Genomic DNA, 18915 nt, shown 5'->3' on the forward strand with positions numbered 1-18915 from the left:
GAGGACTTTTATTAAGGATAGGAGTTGACGGGTGTGTTGGCTCTGAGCGCTATGGGACTCAACTGCTGAGGTCATAAGTCGGGTGTGTTGATTGGCTAAGTGGATGTGTAGGTGAAGGATTAGGTGGGTGAGGGCAATGGATTGTTCAGTTTGGAACTGGTATAGGGACTGATGGAAAGAAGGGTTGCAGCCAGAGATGGGAACTTTAAGTGTGAGGCCTTTGGGGGTGATGCCAAATGTCAGACAAGCCTGAGAAAATAAAATATGGGAGTGTAATCTGGCTAGGGCGAAGGCATGTTTGCGGAGGGAATGTAAATAAAACTTAATGGGGTACCTCACCTGTCTTTCAACAACATCTTTGCCTCTGTACTTCCGCCTCGACTGACATCTCTGCCCAAACTCTTTGCCTTTACAAATGTCTGTTTGTGTCTGTGTATATGCGGATGGATATGTGTGTGTGCGCGAGTGTATACCTGTCCTTTTTTCCCCCTAAGGTAAGTCTTTCTGCTCCCGGGATTGGAATGACTCCTTACCATCTCCCTTAAAGCCCGCATCCTTTCGTCTTTCCCTCTCCTTCCCTCTTCCCTGAGTAAGCAACCGTTTGTTGCGAAAGCTTGAATTTTGTGTGTATGTTTGTGTTTGTTTGTGTGTCTATCAACCTGCCAGCACTTTTGTTTGGTAAGTCTCATCATCTTTCTTTTTAGATATATTTTTCCCACGTGGAATGTTTCCCTCTATTGTATTCATATCATTAATTTGAACCCAACAATTACGTTTGTTATTGTCACTGTTACATTTCGAAGTCTTTTCTGTCGTCTTATTTCCGCCTTCTGTTTTTGCCGGTAGTTTCACTTTGTATTCACCTTCTCCTTTTTACTGTAATCCACTATACAACTTTATCCCGCCGATATATACTCAATAATACGTAACCCACGTCCATACCATAACCAGAATTATTTTTTTTTTTTCGCTTTCAACACTACCGCTGCTATAAAATCCACCGTTTCTAGTTCACATACAGTTCCTTTCAGCTATTAAACAACCTTTTCGGGTAGTTTTAATAACTTTTGCTTTATTTCATTTTCGTTTTTCTCACATCATCGATCATTTTTAGCCGCTTCCCACAGGTTTTAACGTCATTATTTGTCCATCAGACAATTGTTAGCCTCATTTCCATAATCTGCCACCACCAAACCACTCCTTCTAATACATCCTCACGTAGTTTTTTCGAAATTTTCCCGAATTTCTCCACCCTTTAACGTGTTTTGGCGGCAACACAACCACCTTCTTTCCATCACTCCCTATACCAGTTCCAAACTGAACAATCCATTGCCCTCACCCACCTAATCCTTCACCTACACATCCACTCAGCCAATCAACACACCCGTCAACTCCTATCCTTAATAAAAGTCCTCAATCTTTCCTCTCCCACATCCACACCGGCTGTTCAGAGCATCCTCCTACAGGCCAACCGCAAATTAGAACAGCATGCCACCCTCCACCTTGAAAAACTATCCAATCTCCTGGTTTCCCACCTCCGGAAAGGCAACTCACTCACCCTTCACAACCTTTCCAGCAAACCTCAACCTCCTCTCATTGCACACAAACCCAGTCTCTCCCATCTACTCAATCTCCCACTTCCAGCTCCACTCCCTCCAAAACCTCAAAATTCCAATCAACACAATCTGGAACCACAACACCCCAATTCAGTAGTTAACCTTTCCTCCAAACCTCTCTCCCAATCCGAAACCTCTGTCCTATCCAAAGGCCTCACCTTCAGCCCCACTCCCAGATTTAACCAAACAGCCCTCGTCAAAGATTTACTGTCCTACACCCGTACTCTCTGCTGGAAATATCAATTTGCCACGAAGAAAAATGATCCTAATCCTACTCCTAATGATCCAACTCTCCAAGACACTATCCAAATTGAACCCTGCCTTGAACAGTTCCGTCCTCCGTCACAGTGGGACCCACCTCCTCTTCCTCAAAATGACCCTCTCCTAACCTTCCAGGAATTTCTGACTTCCAGCCTTGCCTCTCAATCCTTCTTAAAAAACCTTAATCCTACTCCCAACATCACCACTGCTGAAGCCCAGGCTATCCGTGATCTGAAGGCTGACCAATCCATCGTCATTCTTCCGGCGGACAAGGGTTCCACGACTGTGGTACTTGATCGTCGGGAGTATGTGGCTGAGGGACTGTGTCAGCTTTCAGCCAACACTACTTACAAAGTTTGCCAAGGTAATCCCGTTCCTGATGTCCAGGCGGAGCTTCAAGGAATCCTCAGAACCTTAGGCCCCCTACAAAACCTTTCACCTGACTCCATCAACCTCCTGACCCCACCAACACCATGCACCCCTACCTTCTACCTTCTTCCTAAAATTCACAAACCCAATCATCCCGGCCGCCCCATTGTAGCTGGTTACCAAGCCCCCACAGAACGCATCTCTGCCTACGTAGATCAACACCTTCGACACATTACATGCAATCTCCCATCCTTCATCAAAGACATCAACCACTTTCTCGAACGCCTGGAATCCCTACCCAGTCTGTTACCCCCGGAAACCATCCTTGTAACCATTGATGCCACTTCCTTATACACAAATATTCCGCATGTCCAGGGCCTCGCTGCGATGGAGCACTTCCTTTCACGCCGATCACCTGCCACCCTACCTAAAACCTCTTTCCTCATTACCTTAACCAGCTTCATCCTGACCCACAACTTCTTGACTTTCGAAGGTCAGACATACCAACAATTAAAGGGAACAGCCATGGGTACCAGGATGGCCCCCTCGTACGCCAACCTATTCATGGGTCGCTAAGAGGAAGCCTTCTTGGTTACCCAGGCCTGCCAACCCAAAGTTTGGTACAGATTTATTGATGACATTTTCATGATCTGGACTCACGGTGAAGAAGAACTCCAGAATTTCCTCTCCAACCTCAACTCCTTTGGTTCCATCAGATTCACCTGGTCCTACTCTAAATCCCATGCCACTTTCCTTGACGTTGACCTACACCTGTCCAATGGCCAGCTTCACATGTCTGTCCACATCAAACCCACCAACAAGCAACAGTACCTCCATTATGACAGCTGCCACCCATTCCACATCAAACGGTCCCTTCCCTACAGCCTAGGTCTTCGTGGCAAACGAATCTGCTCCAGTCCGGAATCCTTGAACCATTACACCAACAACCTGAAAACAGCTTTCGCATCCCGTAACTACCCTCCTGACCTGGTACAGAAGCAAATAACCAGAGCCACTTCCTCATCTCCTCAAACCCGGAACCTCCCACAGAAGAACCCCAAAAGTGCCCCACTTGTGACAGGATACTTTCCGGGACTGGATCAGTTTCTGAATGTGGCTCTCCAGCAGGGATACGACTTCATCAAATCCTGCCCTGAAATGAGATCCATTCTTCATGAAATTCTCCCCACTCCACCTAGAGTGTCTTTCCGCCTAACCTTCGTAACCTCTTAGTTCATCCCTATGAAATCCCCAAACCACCTTCCCTACCCTCTGGCTCCTACCCTTGTAACCGCCCCCCGTGTAAAACCTGTCCCATGCACCCTCCCACCACCACCTACTCCAGTCCTGTAACCCGGAAGGTGTACACGATCAAAGGCAGAGCCACGTGTGAAAGCACCCACGTGATTTACCAGCTGACCTGCCTACACTGTGAAGCCTTCTATGTGGGAATGACCAGCAACAAACTGTCCATTCACATGAATGGACACAGGCAGACAGTGTTTGTTGATAATGAGGATCACCGTATGGCTAAACATGCCTTGGTGCACGGCCAGCACATCTTGGCACAGTGTTACACCGTCCGGGTTATCTGGATACTTCCCACTAACACCAACCTGTCAGAACTCCGGAGATGGGAACTTGCCCTTTAGCATATCCTCTCTTCTCGCTATCCGCCAGGCCTCAATCTCCACTAATTTCTAATTTCAATTTGCTGCCGCTCATACCTCACCTGTCTTTCAACAACATCTCTGCCTCTGTACTTTCGCCTCGACTGACATCTCTGCCCAAACTCTTTGCCTTTACAAATGTCTGCTTGTGTCTGTGTATATGCGGATGGATATGTGTGTGTGTGTGCGAGTGTATACCTGTCCTTTTTTCCCCTAAGGTAAGTCTTTCCGCTCCCGGGATTGGAATGACTCCTTACCCTCTCCCTTAAAACCCACATCCTTTCGTCTTTCCCTCTCCTTCCCTCTTTCCTGACTAAGCAACCGTTTGTTGCGAAAGCTTGAATTTTGTGTGTATGTTTGTGTTTGTTTGTGTGTCTATCGACCTGCCAGCACTTATGTTTGGTAAGTCTCATCATCTTTCTTTTTAAGTCACAGTATGAATGACTGTTGCTTTCACCAAAACAAAAATTCTTGTTATTCACTGGTCACTTCATTCACACAAGTCAGGGCGTTATCACATATATCTTGCAGATACTGTCCAAGAAAACACTGCCTACTTGCACTTTCCATACTGCTTCAGTCATAAAACCAATATTTGTTGTAAATAATTCAAAAGATGATTGGTGTAACCTAAAAAGTAATTAAATAATGAAAAATCATTTTATCCCATTGTCTCATTGCAGAAGTATTTTAAATTATTATTGTAACATTAGGGGACTTACTTTTGTTTTAGAATGAATAGTTAAAAATTGCAACAGTTGAATTTTTAACCAATAATTGACTCTTGGTACAACTCAGTAGACATGCTCAGTGAACACATGACTCAAAACAAAGGAACTGGATGATGCAGTACATGTAGTGGCAATAAAACAGTGTTCTCAGATATGATTTGTTCCTAGGGAAATCCAGTGTAGCCAACTTCAGCAGTTTAGTGGTGACATGGTAGTCATGAATTAGCAACTTCAGTATTTCTTTTACAGTAATGTTTTTTTCACACTTCCTATTATTTCTACAAACTGATTCTTTTTGTGTGAGATAATGGAATATTTATAATAATATTGTAAATTTTTCAGAGGTATCTATGAGGGGCAATACATTGAATAAATTATAATGTCCATGCTTGGATTTTCTTTAAAATAAATTATTTACTATTTTTTCTGAGATGTAGATGATGGTTATTCACTACTAGAAGCACAACTATAAAAATATAAACCTTCCTCTTTAACTTAAAAAAAAAATCAAGGTTCCACTGTAGGAACTACTGCATTTTTAAATTATAAAGGAACTTGTCTATGAAAGCCTGAATTCCTGAATCTATACAACTTCTTTTTATCATAAGTGAAAAAGTAATTGACCTGAAACATTTACATTTTGGAAATGTGAATATATCTAGGTAAATTTACACTACCCAAAATTTCGAGTATTTGTGTGATGAAAGGTGTCATTTCCTAAAATTTCTGGATGATTTTACATAGAATGACCCCTTCCAAATCCTGTTTAGGTGCAGGCTATGCTGCATGATACTCCCAACAGGCACCAGAGCAACATGGGTAAAGTGGACTCCATCGGGGCCTTTATTGATCTGAAATTAATCCACCTCATAGGTTCATTAAGGTGTGGCTGATTGTGACACTGCAACAGCTCAGTGAAGTGTATGTTGGTGCCACTAGTCAGGGAAGCTATCTTGTTCGGGTCACCGCCTATCCCTGTCCAAAGTGTTTCGTGCCCCGCCCACTATTAGTACAGGGTCCTCTTATGAAAAATTCTGATGTAACATCCCTAAGCCCTCCATCACTTGACTTGGCTCCACATTTGGTTTGAACACTGGTACGCAGCCTCTAAACTTTCCTGTAACTGAGGCCTTACGCCTCATCCATGGCCACTATGTAGCAATGGCAATTTCTTCTTCCTAACACTTTGCACATTCTCAGATTTCCTGACATCAGTTGAAGCGTGCTGGACATTTTCTGCTGTTGTAATAACACGTGTACACTGTGAATGATCTGAATACTAGTTAGGCAATATAAAACATAGTTTCATTATTTTACAGGTATTCCATACCTCAGACAGGATGAAGAGAAAAGACTGAGGGAGAAATTAGAGGAAAAACACAAAGCTAGTAGTTCTGCAAAGAATTGCAGCAATGGTGATGCAAATGATGTAATTCCAGTACCTGCAGATAAAGCGGAATTCATAGAAGATATGTGGTTAGTTAAATTAATTTTTATTTAGCTGAAAATAGAATATACAGAGTAGTACTATACATACAGAATTATGGTGTGACATCAATAAGTGGAGAAACTGTCGTGAATACTCAATCCAATTTTGGAGAAATGACGTTTTCCTGTTCAGTAAATTATATTATTAATTTGGATTATAGTTATAGATTTCAGCAGTAGACTTCTTTGAGCCATTGGGCTCACTAAGGAAGAATCCATCATGGCTACAGTTAAACTTAAAAGTTTCAACTTTTGTCCTGATCTTACTGCAGTTAGTCTCAAAATGACACCATTATATTTACCTCCTCATCAACCACTGCCGTGTTTCCAGCTCTCTGTCCAGGCAGCAGTAGTGCAGCTGCAGACTAGAATTTTGCCATCTTCTTCTTAAAATATTATTGCCTTGTTTCAATTTACATCCACACTTTTATTGTACTAAAAATCATTGAGTCTTGTACCACAAATGTTAAAATGAATCACGTATTATGTTCATGCATTACTCAGCAAGGTGAACTGATAATCTGACCATAATGGGAACTAACTTGGCCACATGACTAGAAACAGTCACGTTGCAATTCAAAGTAGCATGTGCTGTTATCTTGCAGCACGAGCATGAAAAGTGATCATGAAAGTGATTGTGGAAAATACCTGTGCAGAAAGCCGTGACAACTTGCTGTTGGCACCATTGTTTTACTGGCAGTGAAGACGAGAAAGGTGTGATAGTACCAAAAGACCGCCACAGAAGATAAAAGCAAATGTTTGCAAGCAAAATTTAAGTAAATGAATGGTGTGAAAACTATTCAGAACGGAATATTATACTGAATGGAGCAGGATTTGAGTACATGTCCCAAAACAGAACAAGTAAAATGTGAGTTTCTGCGACATTGATAATCCAAAGAAAGCTGTCTTTGCAAAAACTTCTTGAACTAGACTTCCAGGCAAGCAGAGAAACTGCTCCATCTCTGTAATGTCAGTCTAAACCATATCTGAATGAATGAGTCATTATAAGTGAACAAGAGAACATACTTATAAAAAGAGTTTAGTAATTAGATATTGTACAAGAAATAAAGCAAAAAAAGTTAAAGTGACCAGTGGTTTATTTGTGTTTCATACGTACTTCACTGTGAATAATTGTTGTAAAGTGACAATGTCCAGCAAGTATTTTGAAACAATAGTGCCAGGCAGTGTTTCATTGTTATGAATACAGATTTTTGTTTTGTGGTCACTTCCCCTCTGTGACTCCTCATGAACTAACATGTAAAAGTGGCTGGGTGGGGTGGGGGGATGGTACTACATAGAGACATCTACATCCATACTCCGCAAGCCACCTGACGGTGTGTGGCGGAGGGTACTTTGAGTATGTCTATCGCTTTTCCATTCTATTCCAGTCTCGTATTGTTCGTGGAAAGAAAGATTGTCGGTATGCCTCTGTGTGGTCCATAATCTCTGTGTTTTTGTCCTCATGCTCTCTTAGTAAGATATACGTAGGAGGGAGCAATACACTGCTTCACTCCTCGGTGAGTCTTCCACTGGAGTTTATCTATCATCTCCGTAAAGCTTTTGCGATTACTATATGATCCTGTAATGAGGCGCGCGGCTCTCCATTGGATCTTCTCTATCTCTTCTGTCAACCCTATCTGGTACGGATCCCACACCGGTGAGCAGTATTCAAGCAGTGGGCGAACAAGTGTACTGTAACCTACTTCCTTTGTTTTCGGATTGCATTTCTTTAGGATTCTTCCAATGAATCTGTCTGGCATCTGCTTTACCGAAGATAAACTTTATATGGTCATTCCATTTTAAATCACTCCTAATGCCTACTCCCAGATAATTTATGGAATTAACTGCGTCCAGTTGCTGACCTGCTATATTGTAGCTAAATGATAAAGGATATTTCTTTCTTTCTATTCACAGCACATTACACTTGTCTACATTGAGATTCAGTTGCCATTCCCTGCACCATGTGTCAATTCTTTGCAGATCCTCCTGCATTTCAGTACAATTTTCCATTGTTACAACCTCTTGATATACTACAGCATCATCCGCAAAAAGCCTCAGTGAACTTCCGATGTCATCCACAAGGTCATTTATGTATATTGTGAATAGCAACAGACCTAAGACACTCCCCTGCAGCACGCCTGAAATCAATCTTACTTCGGAAGACTTCTCTCCATTGAGAATGACATTCTGCGTTCTGTTATCTAGGAACTGTTCAATCCAATCACACAATTGGTCTGATAGTCACACGATTGTCATTTTTGAAACCCATGCTGATTCCTACAGAGTAGATTTCTAGTTTCCAGAAAAGTCATTATACTCTAACATAATACGTGTTCCAAAATTCTACAACTGATCGACGTTACAGATATAGGTCTATAGTTCTGCACATATGTTCGACGTCCCTTCTTGAAAACGGGGATGACCTGTGCCCTTTTCCAATCCTTTGGAACGCTACGCTCTTCTAGCGACCTACAGTACATCGCTGCAAGAAGAGTGGCAAGTTCCTTCGCTTACTCTGTTTAAAATCAAACTGGTATCCCATCAGGTCCAGAGGCCTTTCCTCTTTTGAGCGATTTTAATTGTTTTTCTATCTTTCTGTGATCTATTTCGATGTCTACCATTTCGTCATATGTGCGACAATCTAGAGAAGGAAATACAGTGCAGTCTTCCTCTGTGGATCAGCTTTGGAAAAAGTCATTTAGTATTTCGGCCTTTAGTCTGTCATCCTCCGTTTCAGTACCATTTTGGTCACAGAGTGCCTGGATATTTTGTTTTGATCCACCTACCGCTTTGACATAAGACCAAAATTTCTTAGGATTTTCTGCCAAGTCAGTGCATAGAACTTTACTTTTGAATTCATTGAACGCCTCTCGCATAGCCCTCCTCACACTACATTTCGCTTCGCGTAATTTTTGTTTGTCTGCAAGGCAGTTTTGCTGTGAAGTTCCCTTTGCTTCTGCAGCGGTTTTCTAACTCGGTTGTTGTACCACGGTGGCTCTTTTCCATCTCTTATCATCTTGCTTGGCACATACTCATGTAATGCATATTGTACAATGGTTTTGAACTTTGTCCACAATGAAGACCAAGCTTTTCTAATTAATTAAAAGCAGTTTCTCCACTTCATTTTACTGACAAAATTTTGTCAGAAAATGGTTCCCTCTCTACTGCCACCATAACTTCTAGACCTATGAAACTAGTCCGGAATCTTGAAAATAAGAAGAGCCATAGTCACAATATCTCGAGCATCTTGCTCTCTAAACCAGGAAAATAATGGTTGATGTTTTTGCTGTTATTTAATAAACATCATGTGTCACCTTGCCTTATGCTAGTGTATCGATGCGGTGCTGCTTCTGTGGCCTGTGCTTTAGTAGGTGCTTTCATGTTCAGCTAGCTTTCATTCGGTCTCAATAGGCAGAGTGGACCTCCTTCCAGACCTCTCTCTCAGAAAAAAAATGAAGTGGTTGCTGGAAATTGAACTGGGACTACGTAGTCAGTTTGCTTTTGCTGTTGTGTTATTAGCTTTGTGTGTTGTGATGTTAGAAGACTTGAAAGGCTATGTATCATGCCAAAAAAGTGTGAAGACTGCTGAAGGAGAGACACTTTGATGCCAAGCAAACTGAAAAATATAAGAAAATCACTCTTCAAGGATTTGATCATAGTGTCCACACTGAAACAGCAAATGACAAATGAACAGAGGCCACTGGGGAAAACGTCAACATCACTGGGCGAGGCAGTTTTATGGAAACTGACAGTGAAGGTTCATGAGCAGCTAAGGCAAGATGTATGGTACATTTTGTTTCTCTTCTTGTTCTAAGTGGGCACTTGATTCAGAGGTGAGTAAAGATGTGTGGTGTGTGACAGTGCTCCTCCTGTAAGACTACCAGAGTGTATGCTGCTGCTACTTCCTTGCCCTGCTTATCAGGCTACACGTGAAGGTGCTACCGCTGTGACCGGATAACCAGTTCACCTTGTGAGGTGATAGCTATTCTTCTTCTGAAAAATGAAATTTATTATGTACATGAATTAAAATTCTGTTGTATTATAGACAACATTCTACTTGGTCTTGACGGCATGTGTTGCTTGGTACAGTCTATCTGTCTTAAGTGAAGAGTGAGAAGTGACCTTGGAAGGGTGGAAAAGCATTTCTGTGGGAGAATGCTTCAGTTACTTGTACAGGCATGATATGAAACTGTTTCCTGTCTTGCATTGTAGTTTTGGTACCCAGTAAGAGTGTTAATTAGTTAAGTGAGTTGATAGACAAAACTTCCACATCACAAAAAAATGGCCATAATGCAATGAAAAGATATTTTCATAGTTGAGAGTGTTAGTCAGTCATAACATAGTCAGTCCTCATACTAAAGAGGAACACTGAAAGAAATCTTATGTAATGTTGAGAGTGTTAATCAAAGGACTGCAATGTATAGCAGTATGAGAAAGGAACATAAAAATAAAATACATGATTTGTTGGAATCAGGGAAGAACTTAAATGATTTTGACTATAGACCTTCTTTTGTGGATGTTTGAGAAATAGATCATCCAGCAAACGAGGCACGATTTCCATCCTATTCAAAAATAATACCATCATTTTGTAAATGTTTGTATGTGGTAAAACAGAAGATTTATTTTCCCTTATAGAAGGATGATTTGCAAAAGACACAGTGTGGAATGAAGTTTCAAAAATCTACCTCTTAATTACTATTTGTCCAGTTCTATGAAAAATGCTGGCTGCTTAAAGCCTTTTCTCAGTAGTGTTGCTGCATATGCTGAAACCCCCATCAAAATTTGTGTACTGATTTTCCAGTTGTAAGCAGAATAGGTTGACATCATTGGGGCAATTGTTTTCTTCTATCACTTTATGTAAAAATAGTCTGCCCCGATAGTTGAGTGGTCAGCGTGACTGATTGCCATCCTACGGGCCCGGGTTCGATTCCCGGCTGTTGTGTTGTCTTCATCATCATTTCATCCCCATCTGGCACGCAGGTCGCCCAGTGTGGCATCAGATGTAATAAGACCTGCACCAAGGCGGCCGGACCTGCCCTGAAAAGGGCCTCCCAGCCAATGACACCAAATGCTCATTTCCATTTTTCCATGTAAAAATAAAACCATTTAACTTTCAGTGACTACTCAACTGATATTTTCTATTGTAAGAAAAGGTACTAAATCCTTTGAATTAAATGACCTGTAGCTTTTATGTTGAAAATCCAACCAGACTCTTCCCATACCAGACTCTTCCCATACCAGACTCTTCCCATACCAGACTCTTCCCATACCAGACTCTTCCCATACCAGACTCTTCCCATCCAGTTAGGAGGTGAATGTGATTGTGATTGTACATACTTTCAGATGGACAGGCACTGCATCCCAATTTGTAGTAATTGCCTAAATATTATGATTTTCATTCATCTTTTAGCTTAATTGACTCTTCAGTGCGCGCACACACACACACACACACACACACACACACACACACACACACACACACAGTATCGGAAAAAATATTAATTTTTAGTGTATTTGTTTCAGTTTCTGTTGAGTTGTTTCATTGTGACTAGTGATGTAAGAAAAAGTTTTATGAATTTATGAAATGTGTGTGTTGAAGATATTTGTATTGATTGTTGTAGCACCCGTATAAAACATTTCCTATCTGAGGAGGGGAAAGAGGAGCTTACCCTAGAGGGCTGTAATGGTTTTGTACGAAAGTTGATGTACCAGGAAGTCTCAGAGCGCTTCCGTGGAGTGCGACTGGAGACACGCAAAGCTGCTGGTGGTGACAGAATACTGGTTGCTTCAAGACTCGGGACAAATGAAGAAGAGCAGCAAAGACTAAAAGATTTACAACTAGCAGAAATTCAAGATCTTGATTCTGCCGTTGGATTTAGTCATGTTATCCGCATGCTTTCTCAGTCGGTGCGTCAACATTCCATAAGTAAACAGCTGCTGTCCATATGATGAAATATTAATTTATACATGGTGTATTACTTATTAACTCACTAGAGTTATTTGTTTGTTAAATTTATTTCCTCCTAAATGATTAGTTACAGCAAATACTGTTTTATTTAAGAGACGTGTTTGGAAGCATTGAGGTTATAACTTCGGAAAAAATTGCATTCCTTTCTTATTTATTTATTTTTAAAATTGTAAAGATACAATTTTTTTGATATCCTATCATTTTTGAATTCCAAATTTAAAGAAAAATTATAAGCTCTTTGTTCTTAAATATTGTTGTTAGGTATGTCAGGGCAAAAGAATGGGAAGAAAGTACTTTTATCATTCACCTAATGGAATTGGTAACTTTGCACCAGCTGCAAGACACCCAATGGACAAACACTACACAAATAAATATTCTGAGTTTGTTTCTTTTAAGAAGTGGTGTTTTCTTAGGGTGGTTGAAGGACAGATCACTTGATGTTGATTAATATAATGTTTGGTACAGTCAGTTAGTGTGCGTAGCATTTTGATATCATTTAGGAAATAACTGAATATACCACTATCAAATATGTAAATAAACTGCAACTAGAAACTTCCTGGCAGATGAAAACTGCGTGCTGGATGCAGAATCGAACCTGGAACCTTTGCCTGACACAGACAAGTACTGTACCGATTTAGCTACCGAAGTATGACTCACAAGCTGTCATTACACATTTACTTCCACTCAGGCTATGTCTAAGCCAAGTCTCCACAGTATCCTTTCTCCATGGAGTGCTAGTCCAGCAATTTATCCAGGAGAACTTTTGTGAACAGTCTCTTTGGGTTTGTTGCCAGATCCTAAAATCAGCATTACTCGAAATATCGGTGATCTATCTGTCCACCATTTCGAGGAGAACCCTGCTGCTGCTGCTGAAAGCTGTTGCTGAATTTGCAAATTGTTATCCCATGTAGGTCTCCATACTGTACACGGTGCATGTGCTACCCACCACATTTGCTACCCTCGAAGACAGGGTTGGTGATGCCACACATAGTAGAACACCAAAAACAATAATATTGTCATGTAGAAGAAGGTGTAATTAGATTAATGACAGACACTTCACTCAACGAAGGTTTATTTAGCACTTGCATGTACAAGAGGGCTGAATGAACAGCCTCTGGCCAGAACATGTACAGTATGTATACAGCTACAGAACATCCCACTACAATGATTCTTGACATTTGTGGACACTTCTAGAGTGTACTCGAACTGAATATAGAAATTAAAATTGAGAGTCCAGGTGAGTTTTGAACTCAAGAGCCTCCATGCAACAGTTTAGTATCATAACCACTACACCATGGTGCTACTCAGCTTCTTCTGCGACGTTGCTCCCTCCTTAAAAGAACAGTGTCTCAGTGTTACAACGCCCTAGTCTGGGAACGAGTCATCGGTCCTGCACACTCCATCTCCTGATGACTGATTCTCACCCTGGCGGTGATCTTCTTAGAACTTCTTTTGTCGCTACACTTTTCGTCACCTTTCCGCTAGTTTCCTGTCGTTGAAGCTTCGAATTTACCCTGGGTTGCAGGATCCTTATAGGGCTTCATTTGAAGGATGTGGACCGTATCTCTGATCTTTCATCGTCTTGTGTCGGGATTGAAGTCTTTAACTTCATTAGTAACATCAGACAACTGTTGACAACCTTATAAGGTCCAAAGTTGCGTCTGAGGAGCTTCTCTGAGAGACCAACCTTCTGAACAGGAGTGAAGGTCCAGACGAGGTCACCAGGCTGGTAGACAACAGGACAGTGGCTCGCGTCATACTTTCGGTGATAGTTTTCTCGAGTCTGCAGCGTGCAGAGTCGAGGTAACTGCCGAGCTCGAACTTCCTCAGCTCTGGTTAACACCTGGCTGATGTAGTCATCGTCTACGTCATCAGGATGTAACGGAAACACAGTGTCCACCATCGTAGTCTCCTCACTCCCATGCACCAGGAAAAATGACGTAAATCCTGTGACATTTTGGTCGGCGGTGTTGTAGGCAAACGTCACGAAAGGTAGCACCTCGTCCCAGTTGCTCTGCTCAACATTGAGAAACATTGATAGCATGTCGGCCAAGGTCTTATTAATGCATTCAGTAAACCCGTTTGTTTGCGGATAGTACACAGTCGTCATGTGATGAGTAATGTTGCATGACGGTTTATCTCTGTCACAACATTCGACTGAAATTTTTCCCTCAGTCCGTAATTAAAGACCTTGGGGAACCGTGTTTTAATACAATGTCTTCCATGATGAATTTGGCTACCTCGGATGCTTTGGTTGTTTTCACGGCTTTTGTAATGGCATAGCGTGTCAGATGATCAGTGCAAACAACAATCCATCTATTGCCACTAGCAGACGTTGGAAATCATCTGAGGAGGTCAATCCCGACATGCTGAAAAGGTGTTTCAGCTGGTGGAATTGGTACGAGTCAGCCAGGTGGTTTCTGAGGAACTGCCTTTCTCCTCTGGCACTCTCGACAGTGTGACACATAGTGATGGACACTCCTAAATAAACCTGGCCAGAAAAATCTCTTGCGGATTCCATCATATGTCGTAATAAATCCTAAATGTCCAGCCTCAGGTGTGTTATGGAATTTCTGTAGAACATCTAAGTGCATGTGTTTAGGAATCACTGGTAGCCACCTCTTTCCAAACGGATCAAAGTTTTTCTTGCAAAGTAATCCATTAACTACCTTAAATTGTCCTTTCACATCCTCTGACTGATTTAAGGCAAGCATAACTTGAGATATCTTGATGTTCTCCTCCTGCTCAGCAGAGAGACATCCTGGAGTGCAGTGGGACAGTCACTATATTCATCAAAGTCTTGATGGTCTTGCACAGGGTTTATTGAGACATTTGGCATCTTGGTGTTTACTTCCACTTTTGTCCACTATTTTAACGTCATACTCTTGGTGATGTAGTGCCCACCTGGTGAGTCGTCTCGTTGGATCCTTAAGACCTGTCAACCAACAAAGTGAATGATGGTCTGTAACAACTGTGAATGGCCTTTCATGGAGATACTGTCAAAATTTGCACATGGCTCAGATCACAGCAAGACATACTCTTTCTGTAGTTAAGTAGTTTCTCTCTGCTTTTGTAAGTCAAGGTGTATATGACCCGGGAGATCTGGGAAAAACCCAAGAATTTTTTCATCTGGGAGAAAGCTGGGAATTTTTTACAATTCTGGGAATTTTTCATTGTTTTAGTTTTCAGTGAAATACTCTAACAAAGAATATTACTGTATCCCACTTCTGCAGAATAATACTGCAGTAACAAAACAGGAATGAGAGAAAAAAAAAAAAAAACGAAAATAAAACGTAAGTCAGAAAGGAAATGCACCATATACAACAACAAAACACAGTGCTCATACCAAGTGTCAAAGTGTGTCATAGGCTTTAGGAAGACTATACAATGCTTCGTAACAACAAATTGCCTCCGATGAGCATGACGTGACAGCTGTTTACACAAGATTCGTTTTAATGCAAGATCTTTTAATGTTTTACACGTACGAACATACGGGCTTCCTGTGTCATCGTAGCTGCGCAAGCGCAGTGATGCTTGTTATCTGGCACTCTGCAACTGCTGAAGCGAGCCTATTTCTAACAGGAGACGGGAAAATATTGCGAATGGTGGTTTGAAAAGTGTTACTTCCAAAGTAAATTTGCTTTTATGCAAGCTGAATTATATGTGAGAATGTACGACGAATTTCTTAAATCACTCTTTGGGGACAACCATCTAGAAAAATTTCAAGCTCAGAAGATCAGACATTTACGTCTTTATTAAAAATTTTACTGGCATATTTGTGTTATGTATTTTAAAGTGTAACACCTGCAAAAAAGATCAACATTATATGTCGAAGCTTAGTTTCTCTTGCAGCTTATTAATCTTGTAGACCAATATTATATGTGTAAGCTCTTTTTTTCTTGTAGCAACAATATGTATATTAATTTAAACCATTAACTTTACTTATTTGTGTGTTCAAGCTACTTAAGAGTGATCCTGCTATTTGCTGATTACATTACGTGTCCTACGCTGTCATCAGCTGGCGAAATCACGTGACATGAGCTGTGACTGGCTTACAAAAGCACGTCACAATCTCAATTTCAATGCTTCAGAAAGTAACATGCGGTGTTTGGTGGAATTCGAATTTATTCCTTCGTAACACCAAAATATGCAGCGTACATTTTGCTGCACATCAAAGATCTTTCCAAAATGTGTTTTTTCCCCTCCTGAGTTTCATTTTCTAAAGTGCTGGAAAATTCTACGTCAGTGTAGAAAACTCAAAGGATTGATAAGTTTTACAATGCCGAGGAAAAGTATACTGTCACTTAACACGGAAAAAGTGCTTTTCACCCGGTAGAAAGTGTATTTTCAACCGGGAAACCCGGGAATTTTTTTTCTTGTCCATGTATACAACCTGTTTTGTCCTAGAAGCATAGGCTATAACCTTCTGTTTTCCATCCGAAATTTGCACCAGAACACCACCGATCCCTATCTGTGTGTTGTTCTGTAGGTGCTCTCTCTCATCATACAGACCAAGTACAGGGTTAGTTGTCAGAGCTTTTCGCAGCACATCGAAAGAATTTTGTTGAGCACCACTCCAGATAACAAATCTTGGAGTGGCTTGGCTTTGATAAAACATCGGTAATAAGAACAAAACCCAAGGAAGCTTTTCACATCTCTAATACTTTTCGGAATAGGAAATTCCATTATAGATCTCACCTTTTCTGGGTCTGGCGACACACCTTCGTTTAACACAAGGTGTCCAAGTATCTTAATTTCTTTTGCTCAAAAGAGAGACTTTCTTGGATTAAGTTTCAGTCCACCTTGTCGGAGACACTTAAGAATGGCCCTCAATCTTTTTACATGTTCATCAAATGTGTCTGAGAACACTACAATGTCATCTAAATAACAAGACACATCGTCCACTTCAGGTGACTTAGAAGATTATACATCATCCGGTCAAAGGTTGCTGGTGCATTTTCTCATGATCAGCCTCATCTACTTAGATTTGCCAGTATCCCGAGTACATGTCCATGGTTGAGAAAAACCTAGCCCCCTTCAGACAATCTGGTGTATTGTCAATACGTGGAAGAGGGTAAATGTTCTTTTTAGTTATCTTATTAAGCTTCCTGTAATAAACTAAAAAGCGCCAGCTGCCATCCTTTTTTCTGATGAGAACTGCTGGTGACGACCATGGGCTCTACGATGGCTGAATGATGCATTTATGACATTTTCTCTATCTCGTCACGAATTATTCAACATTCCGTTGCTGACACACAGTATGCTCTCTGGCTTATTGGTTGATGGTCTCCAGTGCTAATCAGGTGCTTCACCGTCAGTTTGTCTAATTTGCTCTTCACCAGTGGATTGAAGCATTCAGAGAACTCTTGAAGTAGTTTCTTCTGTTTTTCCTTGGTAATATCTGGTGAGAGTCGAACTATAAGATCGTGTCTCGTAGTGATAGTGCTAATTTTGCCCACAGACTTGGCATGGAGATTTCTATGATGCTCAGCTGTTCTTCAATTAACAGCTCAGCGTTTGCTACGCACATGCGTCTTGGTGGAAGAATCTGTGGTTCTCGGCAACAGTCTTCGTAGCACTGATTGCATAAATGACCACTTCATCCAGCACACAGTCTGCACACACAGTATCTCATATCTCGTCTAGCATAACCTTTGATCGACCACAATCTATAATTGCCTGAGAAGCTTTCAAAATGTCCCACCCGAGAATGACGTCGTGACTTCACTCATGTAAGATGATGAATTCTAAGGGCTGTGTATGACCACTTATACCCACACGAATGACACATCTTCCTGTAGGTTTTACATATTTTCCATTAGCCACCTTCAGCAGAGATGTTTTGTTGTCAACAAATATTTTTTTTTTTTTGCAACTGGCGGTGGTATTTCTCCGAAATGACTGAATATGATGCTCCAGAGTCCACAAGAGCTTGGGCTGGTCAACCATCCATGAGGATATTGACATAGTTTCCTATCATTTTTATAGTGTTTGACAGCGGAGGATTTTTCTCTTGGTGGCCTCACCTCCAGGGAACGTCACACCCTTTAGTTTTCCGGGTTGCGGCGGCTAGGTGACCAGCTGGAGCTTTTAAATGGTGATGGAGACCTTGATCGGCGTCTTGGGAAGTGTCCTATCCAGCGGCTAGCTTGTGCGGCGATGGTGACCTACATTGTCCTGCACCTGCATCTTGTTCATCTTTGTCGTTGTGGAGTTGGCGTCAGCTAAGATCGGTCTGCTGTCTTCTGGCACGGGCGTCATCAAATACCCGCCGCCTTTCTCGACAATAGCGCACCACATGTCCCTGTCATCCACAGTGGAGACATACTGGTTGGTTATCCTGGGTCCTCCAGACGTCCGTCTTCCTTGGTGACCAAACAGGTTCCTCATGCGGCATTGTAGGAACATAACTCCGTCTGCGTCTCTACTTTTTCACCGTTTTAAAGAGAAAGGAAGGACAAGAGATTGAGTTCAATGTCTGAAGGACAAGAGATTGAGTTCAATGTCTGAAGGACAAGAGATTGAGTTCAGTGACTGAAGGACAAGAGATTGAGTTCAATGTCTATTCCACTTCCTCCCTTATGAACTCTTGAAGCATCTCAGTTTTTTGCTCACCGTGCAATCCAAGTGCCTTCTGAACTTTCTCTCTCACTATCTGACGAAAAACACTTATGAAATCAGTTGCTTCCTCCATCACAGATATTGATAAGACTTTTGGAAGCCATTCAAACTTCTTGCATGTAATCCTTGTTAGATGCATTGTCTCAATATACTGGCACCATTTCATGAAGTCTTCTGCTGTCGAAAGCACC

At 41.4% G+C, this 18915-nt stretch overlaps 1 protein-coding gene across 1 annotated transcript in view; it reads left to right on the plus strand.

Annotated features, from left to right (window-relative positions):
* The window catches only part of LOC126162375 (poly(A)-specific ribonuclease PARN-like), a 306143-nt gene that overhangs the window by 55417 nt on the left and 231811 nt on the right, over positions 1-18915 (plus strand). The window contains exons 4-5 of the mRNA XM_049918833.1: positions 5967-6123; positions 11757-12042. Of these exons, the coding sequence (XP_049774790.1) occupies positions 5967-6123; positions 11757-12042 (443 nt within the window). The remainder of the gene's footprint in view (positions 1-5966; positions 6124-11756; positions 12043-18915) is intronic.

This window comes from Schistocerca cancellata, chromosome 2 (genome assembly GCF_023864275.1).
Source record: "Schistocerca cancellata isolate TAMUIC-IGC-003103 chromosome 2, iqSchCanc2.1, whole genome shotgun sequence".
Lineage (NCBI taxonomy): Eukaryota > Metazoa > Arthropoda > Insecta > Orthoptera > Acrididae > Schistocerca > Schistocerca cancellata.